General features: G+C 40.7%; 1 protein-coding gene across 1 annotated transcript in view; it reads right to left on the minus strand.

Annotated features, from left to right (window-relative positions):
* The window catches only part of erfl3 (Ets2 repressor factor like 3), a 61327-nt gene extending 50795 nt beyond the window's left edge, over window positions 1-10532 (minus strand). Inside the window, exon 1 of the mRNA XM_028008361.1 lies at window positions 9722-10532. Within this exon, the coding sequence (XP_027864162.1) occupies window positions 9722-9743 (22 nt within the window). The 5' untranslated portion in view covers window positions 9744-10532. The remainder of the gene's footprint in view (window positions 1-9721) is intronic.
* Window positions 10533-12284: the final 1752 nt, after the last annotated feature.

Consider the following 12284-nt stretch of genomic DNA (forward strand, 5'->3'; position numbering starts at 1 on the left):
ATAATTTTTAGTCTCATGTTTTAAGTATAAAAAAAACGTTTCTTATAAAATAGATATTTCTAATGTTTTTTATTCACTGCATTGATTATAACTCGACTGCTAGCCTACTGTAATATAAATGATGTAGATCCCTTTTTGCAAATAATCATGTTGCAGAACAGGATCGATGAAAGGAGAAAGGAAGTGAACTTCTTCACAAAGAACTACAGACATGTCCTCCAAGTCCCTGTCCTTGAGCGCGTGTAACAGTTTTCTGGCATGAATTATTTAGCTGAACATCAAATCACCAAACAGCACAGCTATCTAAAAAGAGCTCATGTTTACGTCGAGAAACTAAAAAAAGAGCTCAAAGTGGTGAAAACATACAAAACTGGCAAACAAACTCGCTTAGGAACAAATAGATGGTTTGGTGTGTATGGGAGGAGAGGGATATTTGCTATATGCTGTCCTGCGTTGATGGCCATCTTTCCTATTAAAATTTAATCACTGTGCTTTCCTATAAATACCTTTCCAATGATCGAATGCATTATTCAGATTCTCTTAAGTCGTCATCCAGAAAAGACACTCAGGCAAAGATATGAGCACAAAAAAAAACAAACACACCTGGATCACCAAGAACATTTAAAAGACAGAGGAGACAAGAGGGGAGAATGAAATAATAGACTCTAAAGTTCCTTTTTCAAATAATTTAAACCCATGCTATTACCATCAACTTTTAGCTGTCAGACAAACCCATGCAAGGCAAAATGCCTATTTTTATACCAACTCTAAACCATTTACTTATAAAGGTATTTTGGGTCGCAAGAAAAAGATAAGTGAGGGATGGGGTAAGGGTGACAAAGCAGGACTGAGGGGAAGAGGAGGAGCAGGCTAATGGAAGAGGAGCTGCCACTGGGGTATTAGTTCATAGATTGGTGACAGAAATGATAGCAAGAGGGAGGAGAGGACGGTGGGACAGGAGGGTCAATTGATACATAAAAAGGTTTCACTCCCCTGCAGGGACGTGTGCATCTGCAAGCAGACAAACAAGAGTCAGACACAAAAACACACTCCCTTTCTCCTCACACACACACGCACCCCCCTACCCCATCCCCCCACACACACACATCTTGCAGAAGGGCCCTATCTGGCTGAAGAGTCACAAGTCTTGCTAAAGAGCAGCATTCAGCAACAGGCCTTTGATTGCTGCAAGAGACAGATTAGCCATGATTGGTCTAATTTTGTCTGAGACAGTGGGTTTGTGCTTCTAAATCCAGCAGACAGTGTCTGCATATAGACTTGTCCAGAAATCTCAAATTAGATTAGGCACTCATGGTGAATAAATAACAGAGGATGTCCTCTCCCTGCTTAACTCTAGTTATCCCCTCACTTTAAACTTTCTACTGAAGCTGGACAGAGTGTCATTAGGTTAGCAATTATGTGGCTTCTCTTTGTAAACACCTGCAAAAACAGTAGAACTATTAAAGAGGTATTTTGGGTATTTATGAAGTTATCAATAACAGTTCTTGTATCTGACAAAGATGACATGTTCTACAAGTTTTGGGGAAAATAACGACATCAGAGCATCTTGTTTTAGGTATTAAACTCAAGCTGCAGCAATGGTAGCGGATATTAAATGTCTACACGTCTGCAACTTTAACAGCCACTTTAAGACCATTTGAGGAGAATTTGTTTCCACAATGAAACACTTAACCTCCAACAACTTCTCAGTAGAGAGCTCATGCCTTTCTCCATTACATAAAATTACTTGAATAAAAGATATAATTTAAAAAAAGAGCAGAGAAAATAGGTAAAGACGAAGACGATCGTTTTGAAAGACATGCAGAGAAAGGAAGAGCAACGACTGGTTGAAACAAAAACTCAAAACGTGATCTTGCATTCCTTACATGGGGTGAAGGGAAGAGAAGAGCGAGGACAAGAGAGAGAGGGGGGGAACGGCGAGGAGGGTAGAGAAGAGGGGGGGCAGGGCGACTTGGGAGAAAGTTTAACTTGGCGCCAGACAGCATTTCAAGACCCGGCAGCCAACCACAGACACACACACACCAAATATCGACACTGCGAGTGGCACAGAAGTCCTTTTGGTGACTTCCCATCATCCAGAATTAGATTAGATATTTGCCCTCCACCCTAACTCTCTGGGTCCAACACAGAGGCAGATTCCCAGATAAAAATAGCCAGAGGAACTATTCGAACACTGCTGCCTTTTTCTAGGGAGTGTCCGCTGCCTGCACTGGACATGAGGGGTTAGAGCGGGGTTAGGAGCTCCACTCGCCACCTCTCTACATCAGACAGCCTGGGACACGGAGAGAAAGGGCAACTTCCAGTACAGTCTGAGCGAGAAAATGTCCATTATTCCATTATTCCTTAAAATATTCCTAAAACATCATAAATATGTATATTTTTGTTTTGCACATTAGGAGCCAAATGTACACATCTCTAAAGGTGTCTTCAGCATGACCACAAGCATTAGGGTTAATCCCAAAAGTTTAGAAGTATAATTACAACATACGGTGCCTCCTGAAAGTACGCATCCCTGTCCACATGTTACTCATGTTGCTGTTATGCAACAACGCACCAACTTTAATGCATTTTAATGGGGATTTTATGTGATAAGACAACAACAAAGTAGCACCTTTTTATATACAAAATCTTAAAAGTATGGTGTGCATTTGTACTTAGCCCCTTTTAATTCTAATAGCCATAATGAAAATCTAGTGCAGTTTCCTTCAGAAGTTCCCAAACTAGTAAATAGAGGCCACCTGTGAGTAATTTAACCTCATATAAATGCAGGCATTTTGTGAAGGCATCAGAGGTTTATTAGAGAAAATTAGGGAACAAACAGCATCATGAAGAACAAAGAACATACCAGAAAGGCAGGTCAGAGATGAAGTTATGGACTATTTTAAATCAAAGTTTGGTTAGGAAATAACAAGAAGCTGGAAAGAATTAATCTAAATAGCAGCCAAGAGATCCATGGTAACTCTACGGCTACAATGAGCCGTGCACTGCACGAATCCTGAGTGTTTGGAAGAAATGTAATGTTCACTGTGTTCCCTCACAAAACAAAACGTGCAAAAGAAGGCGCTCTGCTCAGAAAAGGCAAAAACTGAATGCAACTATCCTATGCTTGGGAGAAAACACCCATCACCCAGAACAAACTGTTTCCATGGTGAAAATCTCAGACCCTCTGACCAGTTTCCCTGTTTCTGCTGAAGAAACGCATCTCCGAAGCATGATGCTGCCATCACTGAGATAAATACAGGTCCAATACAGGAAGATTTGAAGTGCAACATCATAAAACGTGTGCAACACCTTAGCCTAATGGAAAAATTCTAAATACTGTATTTTCTGGACTACAAGTAGCTCCGGAATAAAAGCAGCACAATAAGTGGAAAGAAACGTATGTAGGCTGCTCTGGAGTATAATTCACATTCATTAATAAATTGTCAAATGCATCGTTCATAAGCCTCACAGCATGTTTAAGCACCCAACTGTGGAGTCGTTCCATTTTCGTTTTAGCCTGAGTTTAGCTTTCCAAACTTTTAATTCTTAGTTCATGTTCATCAGCATAAATGAACTCAATCAAAATGAATGCATCAATCAAAAAATGCATCATGAAGAGGAGAGAAACGTATATAAGTTGTAGGAACCACTAATCTATAAAAAAAAAACTACAACTACAGGCTGGAAAATATGGGACTAAAGATAGCACTATCAAGAGACGGATAAAAGAAATTAGTCTCTGTATTTGTGGGTTTGCAGGACCAGCTAAGAGTTGGCTTCACACTTGAATGACGAACCCCAAGTGCTGCCACAGTCTTGACAGCTTACACCCCGATTATATTCTAACCAGTAGCAAGGTGACAGTCCGAGCTCTAACCTAAAGGACATTGCTTTGTTCTGATCCAAAATAAAACCTCTCATCTAGAGGGATCAGAGGCATAGAGTTACCTGATCATCAGGCGTGGATGTGTGTGTGCGTGCATGTCAACGGCCGGGGATCGGTTTCATTGGCGCCGCCGTCACCGAGAGGCTGTTACATACACCCACGGGCACGGACGTACAAAGCTCTGTTACCTTTAAAGAGCTGCCCACGTAGAAACATACACTCTACATATTGTTTCACGACTGCGTGCCTTTCAGTCACCTCTGGTGAAGAATGAGCAGTGGAGTTGTGTAAAGTCCCCTCATTACGTTACGAACGCGCATGCATGCGCAGACAGCTGCCGAACAGAGCAGGTCAAACCAAGCATTCTTAACATGAATTTTGATACTCATTTGAAAAGAGAGCCCCGTGTGTGTGTGTGTGTGCGTGTGTGTGCATCCCGATACTACAAACTTCTTTAAATAAATAAATTTCATCATATAATCAGATTCAGCCGACACAGTCTGCAAGAATGCATGCTTTACTAAGGAATAGATAGTAACTGTTGTGTTTCCCCCCCCCTCATGTGTAATGCAACACAGCCGGCAACTATTAACCTTCTGAGCAGGAATGTGGGAGGTCCAAGAATTCAAATAAAATAGCTGCAGCCTGTGCGTGAGTGTGTGCGTCTTTTCCGTATGTGGAGCCACAAATCTGCTCTTCAAGAGTGCTACAGTCATCTATCAACACTCCGTCCCGTTCACACATGCACACCCAGCCCGCCTGAACAATAACCAATAAAGATCGATGTGGGTCACGCTGCCTACAACCAATGTTATTGCAGCACAACTGGATTTGACTCACATCGGAGACATGCACACGGTTTATCTGTGATAAAAAGAAGTGAAACTATGTAGCACTAACCTTCATAATTGTGCAACTAATGAAACAATGCTAAAAAAAAAAGCTTAGCTTGAAGAGGTTAAAACAAACTTCCACAAGGGAAGAGAGGGTCGAGAGCAGTCACAAGCATCCAGGCCTTGCTGGCTGTGGTCTCGGTGGTCAAGGGCGACGCTGGACTAATGGTGCAGAGGTCCATTAGTGACGACTGGCTGGGCACATTGTTCCCTTTGGTCACATTCCTCGCTAAATGCAGACATTTCCACAATTGAGGCCGCCTTCCAACCAGAAGTCATTTGTCAACTTAGCATCACAGAGGGACACATCTAAACTTTCATGATGAATTTTTGCAACCAGAAAAGCACAGGAGTAGGTATGGGCTGGAATGAGATTCTCTTGGTATACATGAGCAAAAACACACCAATAATTGGTGTTGTTTGATATTTTATTGGACTTTTTAACCAGGCTGGTAATAATTTCTGGTTTTGTTTCAGGTTTGACATTCAGATTTAGATTTTGGATGATTTTTTATTTATTAGTTTTTGGACTATAACGCACTCATAATCTCTTCTGTCTATTACATCTCAGTAAAAGTATTTTTGGCTAAAGGAATGGCAAGATGGACATTTTTTGTGGTTTGGAACTAACTTTTTAAAATGTTGGTAAACCTTACAGATGACACTTCTATGTTTACATTGGATGTTCTACTTCTGACTATTACAAAAAAGATTCAGTTTTTGAAAAGAAAAAAAAAAAAAAAAGCTAAGTTAAGAGCTGCAGATGGAGGCTAGCCAGTGGCTAAATCTGGTTCACCCGTCTCTCGAGGGCCCAAATAAATAAACTCAAACTAAAAGATGAAAATCTTCACAACTTTTCGTGTTGTGCACAAAAAAAAAAACAACACAAGGGGCTTCTTTGGGTTTGTGCGCATATTTCTCAGCAATACTGGCTCAACAGCTGGTTTCCTGAAACAAGCAATCAAGGAGGTTTTGGAGGACAACCAGTTCTGCTGCGGCACACTATCAGTTTCAGGCTTTTAGGCGTTTTGGCTGAGCTTCATCGCAGCAGGACACATAAACCCGTAACACAAACCTGGTTGTAAAACTGAACTGAGACAGGAAGAAATGCAGGCTTTTGCTGTGGTCAGTGCTGCAAGGGAGTTTTCCCAGATACAGCTAATCACCGTGCTTATCATCACAGCCGTTGCTGAGATTGAAACCCATATGCTTGCAATCACACACGGAAACACAAAAGGAAAACGTGATATTTTACATTTGTCTGCTGAGTGTTCTGTATGTCCATAAAAATAAATGGCAATACACCTCTGAGGCACATCAATCACTCTTAGGAAGCAGGGAGAAGTGAACAACAAAAATCATTAAAAGCACGTTTTTTTCTCTCTCCCTACACTTGTTGAAAAGTACACTTGGATGTTCAGATTTGCTCCACTTTTTCCACACTCACTGCCGCTCTCTCACACCCACTCTCCCTCATTTAACACACATGCAGAAGTGGGGTCTCTTCATGTGTCAAAAGCACCGTCAAACTATGAGCTACTCTGCACCATTATTACCACAATGAGAGGTCCCTGGCCCCACAAGTCCACACACAATCAGTCCCAGGCCCTGCCCCACTCCCACCATTGTCCCACACTCCACACACACCCACACAAAGGCCGACTCTAGAGCTAGGGGTCCCACCGTGCAATACCGTCACACAAAGACACACACAAGTCCTCGTCCCGTCAGAGAGGAGGGAAAAAGAACTGTAACCCTTCAAGTCTGATGGAGAAGAACGGAGTTGCAAAGCGGCGCGGTGTTTGTTGTGGGTTGCTGATAAGAGTTTTAATTGTGTTTCTCCAAATCTTTATCACCAGAGGTTAATCAATCATTAGCACAGCTTTCAGCCACAAACATAGGCGGGCACATTTGTGAGAGCACAGATGAAATGCATCCCACCTCTCAAACTCCGTCAATCACTAACAAAAGCCAGGTATACAGCAGTGATTAGATATAAAACCTAAATTAAATTGGATAATTTCCAGCACTGCAACAGCAGCACCAACCTGCCAGCGCCAGCAGATGTAGATAAAACCCTGCTGCGTCTGTTTTCGTCACATCTACTCACTTTCTAACCAGAAATCCTATTATCTGTTCAGGCTAATGCAATATCTGTAAAATATAGATGTAAAAGGGAAGCACACCGTTTACAGAAGGGAAGTAAACTCAACAAAGCGAGCAGATTATCATACGCGGCATAATCCCACATCTAACATCCCCACAGAGGAAGGAATGATTACATTTTTTTTTATCTCACAGACTACTCATCCACATCCTACAACACAGCTTAATCTAAATGATGCAAAAACACTGATGGGTTGGAGACAGTGCTGGGATTGCATATGTGGGAACAGCAGGAGCTCAGACAGACCAGGGACAATCCTGCAGATTAACAACTTTAATATTTCTGCTGTTTAAAAGGTGCTGCAGAGGTCAGATTTTGACCCAGACTTTCTATGTTTACCAATAAGAGCTGAAAATTAAATATGGTACTATAGGATTTTGTCTATTTAAGACCATTATGGTCATAAAACCCAATAAATAATTTAAGCCAATCTAAAAGTTGAATAGATTATATTTAATTTACCATTAAAACCTAAGCAAAGTTGATATTTGCACAGTATTCTAACCAGAATCAAATTGAACTGTATTGAATTAGTATAACGTCTATCTGATTGATTTAATTTAAATTCTTATTAAGTTACAATTGGAACAGTTTTACGTAAAGTGCCTTAAGATGACACATAAAAATATGCTCTACAGAAAAAGAAAAAAAAAAGCTCATACCTAGGAAGTTAAATGTTAACTACCTGAATGGTAAAACAACCAAGAGTAAAAACTCAGAATAAACAAATCCACAACATACACCAAACCCCAAAAACAAACACGTTTTTAGTGCCTCCAGCTACATGCTGCCACACAAAACACAGAGTTTATTGTTGTAAAGCAGCTAGTGATGGTGGTGGGATGTCACGGCAGTCTCCTCAGGGCCACTGAAGAGTGTGGGTGTGTGTGCGCTGGAATGTGGAGGGGCTGAAGTGCTTAGGCTGGGTGCAGAGGGAGTCAAGAGGAGGCAGAGCAGGAAAGGAAGGGGGCTCTCCCAGAAGGAAAGGGGTCCTGCACAGATTGTCAATCAAACACACATATGATCCTGAGCCGAATGCTTCTTAGGAAGTACTTAAAGAAATGTCATGATCCTCCTACAGAAACAGCGATTTAGGAATAAAGATAAACTACACTGGCATACCGTGAAGTTACCTTTTCATACGGTTTTATCACATTGCTCTTAAAGTTTAAAGTTCTTGTAATGAGTCTGTGGGGGAAACGCAGGTGTGATTTAAGCATAAAGTAAAAGGTAGAATTTCGCCTCCCTCACTTGTTGCTGAACACTGCCCTCCAGCTAGCTGAAAGAAGCATACTAATGGCTTTCATCAATCTAAAACAGACAAAGTTGGCTGTTGAGAAATAGTTAAGGTGTGAAAATTAAAGGGAGGTGAAAGTATACTTTTCTTCAGTAACAAACATCACATTCTGGACAAATAAGGTAGTCAAATTAGTGATTAGTATTTATTCTGGTGTCCAGTAAATGTGGAGAATCCATCAGACCATTTTATTTAATCATAAAATAGAAAATGAATTTTAGAAATCATGTCAATTTTTGCCATAACCTTTCAACTTATTTACATAAATAACCTCTGTATGTTTGCTATAAATGTGCTGTAACTTCTTTAATTTCAAGTTGCATACATAATTTGAGCTTTATTCCAGATATCTTTCAACGGTCTTTTAGATTCGTTAGCTTAGATGAGGCTTTGCTTAAGCACCAACCATTAGATGAGAGTTAACTGGTTCATATTAAAGAGTAGATTCATTGAAGAACATCCACTCAAAATGTCATAATATCTGAAACAATGTCAAAATTATGTTGACTTTTACAGTGAATATTCTGTTTTAGGTGTGAAACTTTCATGGTTTTCCCACAGAAATTTGAAATTTTAAATTGCTATAGCTTTCACAATTTTTAAATTAAACCACATGATTATACTACAATTCTTGAAGCTTTGCTAACATACATAGCTATTATTAAAAATCAATTTAGTGGTTAAGGTGGATTACAACTACTAACAAACATAAATTAAATATTTTTCCACATAAGATTAATTTAATGTTTTGAAAATTGTACCAACATATACTTAAAAGTTTCTTGAGATTAAAAGTGGTTGATAAATTATGTCTGCCACTGCAAAACAAAAATAAATAAAAAACCCAGCAAATTTAATAGATGACACACATGACAGTACTTCCACTTCCTCCTTTCTGGAGAAATTTTACACTGACCTTAAGATAGAGAGAAGCAAGAACAAACTTATGCAAGCATTTCGGGAATTACAGACTCAGAGACCTCAGCTGACTGCTGGGAATCCCCCCCTCCTGACTTCAGCTCACTGACAGGCCAAGTACCTGACAAAAAGTCACTTACTTACTTCCTATACCTGCTTGGCTCCGTCCACCTCTAAGCGCCGCTGCAGCAGCAGGAGGAATCTGGTGTTTCTAGGATTTCTCTCTTTTTTCTTTTTTTCCCCAGCCACTTCTCTGAAAGCTGGCGGAAGGTAAAATAAGGTTGTCACGGTGACACGGTAGCATGTCGCTTGAAAACCTGTACAGTAGTATAACCACTTCCTCTCAGACCGGTACAGTGCCAAACCTGCACCAGATTTTACCTGCTTATCAAGCCGCTGCTGCACACGTGAGAGCAGCTCTAATCAACAGGTCTTCTTCATGGTTTCCCCCCCCTTTTTGTTAAATCGATTATACAAGTTAGTTATCACACACTGCCAGCCCTGCTGAGTAAGTAAACAAGAAAGACAATGGTAGACAACAATCATAGCCAACTCACCAGTATCTCCAGGTGTTTTCATTCTGCTTCAGCTGAACTGGAAAGCTAAACTGGAGGAACTCCACAAAAGTTGCTTGTGGAAGAAAAAGTCAGTCTCTCTGGCCTCTTCTTTCCGCTCCGGTTTCCAGTCTGGAAAACTTGGTAAAGACACGCTGAAAACTTTTTCTTCTTCTTCTTTCGGGAGCTACCGCTTCAGCGGCTCTGTCCTCGTTACAGCCGCTCCGCTCTTACTCCGTCGGTTTCCCCGGATCAATAAAAACCGAAAAGTCCTCCACCTCTCAATAAAAAATAAAAAAAGAAGAAGAAGAAAATGTGTACGTTTGTGGGTCCTCGCTGCTGGTCCTGGAGCAACTGGGAGCGTTTCAATCTGCTCAACTCGCTCCGGGGAAACAGCCAACCGTCCTGATCCGAGAGGCAACCGAACAGCCTTTCACTCCGTCTCCTCCTCTTCAAGTAGTTTGGCTAACTGTCCGGTAGCTGCTTCCTCCGCCCCGGCCGCATCTTTCTCACAGTCCGGCTTCAAAGGCTCCACTACTTGTGTGTCAGAAACGAAGGTTGGAAAGCAAACCTGTGCTTCTTCGCAGACTTTTTAGTGCTCCACTCACTCTCACTCTACTCCACTCCACTCCACTCCGCGCTGCTCTCCTCCCCCCCGCGCCTCGCTCGGTTCCTCGGGGGTGTCGTGTTTCGCTCTCTCTCTCCTGACTGGGGCCCGCCCACACTGACGAGGAGACAGGAGGGAGGGGGCTAACGTCGCGAGTCACGCCCACTCACCACGAGCCGGGGGCCCGCACTGGCGTCACTGCCGCACGCCACGTTGCCAAGGAGACTGTCGCAGCGCGCCGCCGTGCTGACATCATATCCGAATGCTGCGAATGGAGGAGAGGCGCAAGAGCGGCCCGGCTCGCTGTGTCCTTTTGCGTCAGTCTGAGATAATTAGACCTTTTCATATCAGCATAATTACACTTGTTAAATTACACGACAGCGTCAGGTGGTGATTAATACTGAAATCAGAGCGCTTAAACGCGCCGTTGCTGCCATCTTTTGAAGTTCTGTGTTAGAAATTCACTTCCTTTCACATTAAAATGTATGTTTTGCCAGAAGGTTTGTCCTTTCTATTTGTTTGCATGTGTAGATTACGCATAAAAGCTTCATTCATCTGTGTTTGCCTCCAAGAAAAAACAAGTTTCACGTGTTCAAACAACATTAAAAACCTGTTGGAAATCAATCCATTGCAGGGCCAACCAAAGCCTAAATGAGGCCCAAACCAGAGTTTCATTTGGGGCCTTCCAGCCACCACAGGTGGGTAGTAAGCAGTTACATGCAGTCAGTTACATTTACCTGAATAATATTTTGGTGGAAAAAAATAGGAGTAGTTTTACTACTCCATACTGTTTAACTTTTACTTGAGTTATATTATTATGAAATGTCACTATTCTTACTTGAGTAAAATTTCTGGATAATCAATGAATAACTTCACTAAATGAAGAACAGACACGTTTTAACCTGAAATGTAGCAGACATAGACAGAAACCTACAGTTTATGTTAAACTTAGATTTAGTTTTTGTACATAGGTGTTGTTTTTCTACTATTATTGACTATCTGTTGTGCTGAGCCTGTTGTGCCATTTGGAGAGCAAGAAGATACAGTAAACATCTTATAGTCTCACTGGAAGTACTTTACCCTCTTCTAACATATATACACACTACGTACAACAGTATAAGTTTAATACTGGGGGAAAAAAAATGATTTAGAAAAATGTTTTTTTCTGCATAACATTTGTCATTTTGTAATTATCTATTTGTATCATATTTTCATTTCAGTCTTCAAATACCAGAATTTGCACATATTTTTATATTTTTGTCAAGTCTCATGTCTTTTGAATCCGTTTTATTTTGGAAGGTCAATGCTTCTGATAAAACTATCCTAGCCAGAAGTCTAATAATAATAATTTATTAGTTGATGCATTACTGCACAAAACATGCAGTGATTATTAAAATGTCACACGTGCAGGCATTAATCGATAAGACGCACCACTACTCTTGGTACATTCAACTTAACAGAATATAATAGAATAGACTAGAACAGAATAGAATAGAAAATACTGTATTTGTCTGTAAATGAACAAATTCAGTGTGCAACATAAGTTGTACTGGAACGTAGAGAGATATGTTGCATTTAAGAATCAATATAAAAATCAAATATGCATAGATTTTAACCGAATGAATGTTACCATTCAGACATAGCTTCAGATATGTAGAAAGACACTGAATATTTTACCAGTCCCTCTCCATGTGTCTATTGTGCCAGCAAAATATTAAAATATCTATTTCTTAAGCTCCTCAGTAAATACCTTGGATTAACCCATTTGCACTTTGGGAGCCATGTCCAGTGAGCAGTCATCTCAACCTTTTGGAAAACAGGTGAACATCCTCAGGAAACAAGAGAAAAAGACTTGTTGCCTTTTAATGAAGCACTTTGGATGATTTTCCAAATCAAGGTTTAGCAGCTGTATGTTTTCAACTTCAACACTTGCCTGCATGTTCTTTCAAAATCTAAGTT

This window comes from Xiphophorus couchianus, chromosome 3 (genome assembly GCF_001444195.1).
Source record: "Xiphophorus couchianus chromosome 3, X_couchianus-1.0, whole genome shotgun sequence".
In the NCBI taxonomy this organism is placed as follows: domain Eukaryota; kingdom Metazoa; phylum Chordata; class Actinopteri; order Cyprinodontiformes; family Poeciliidae; genus Xiphophorus; species Xiphophorus couchianus.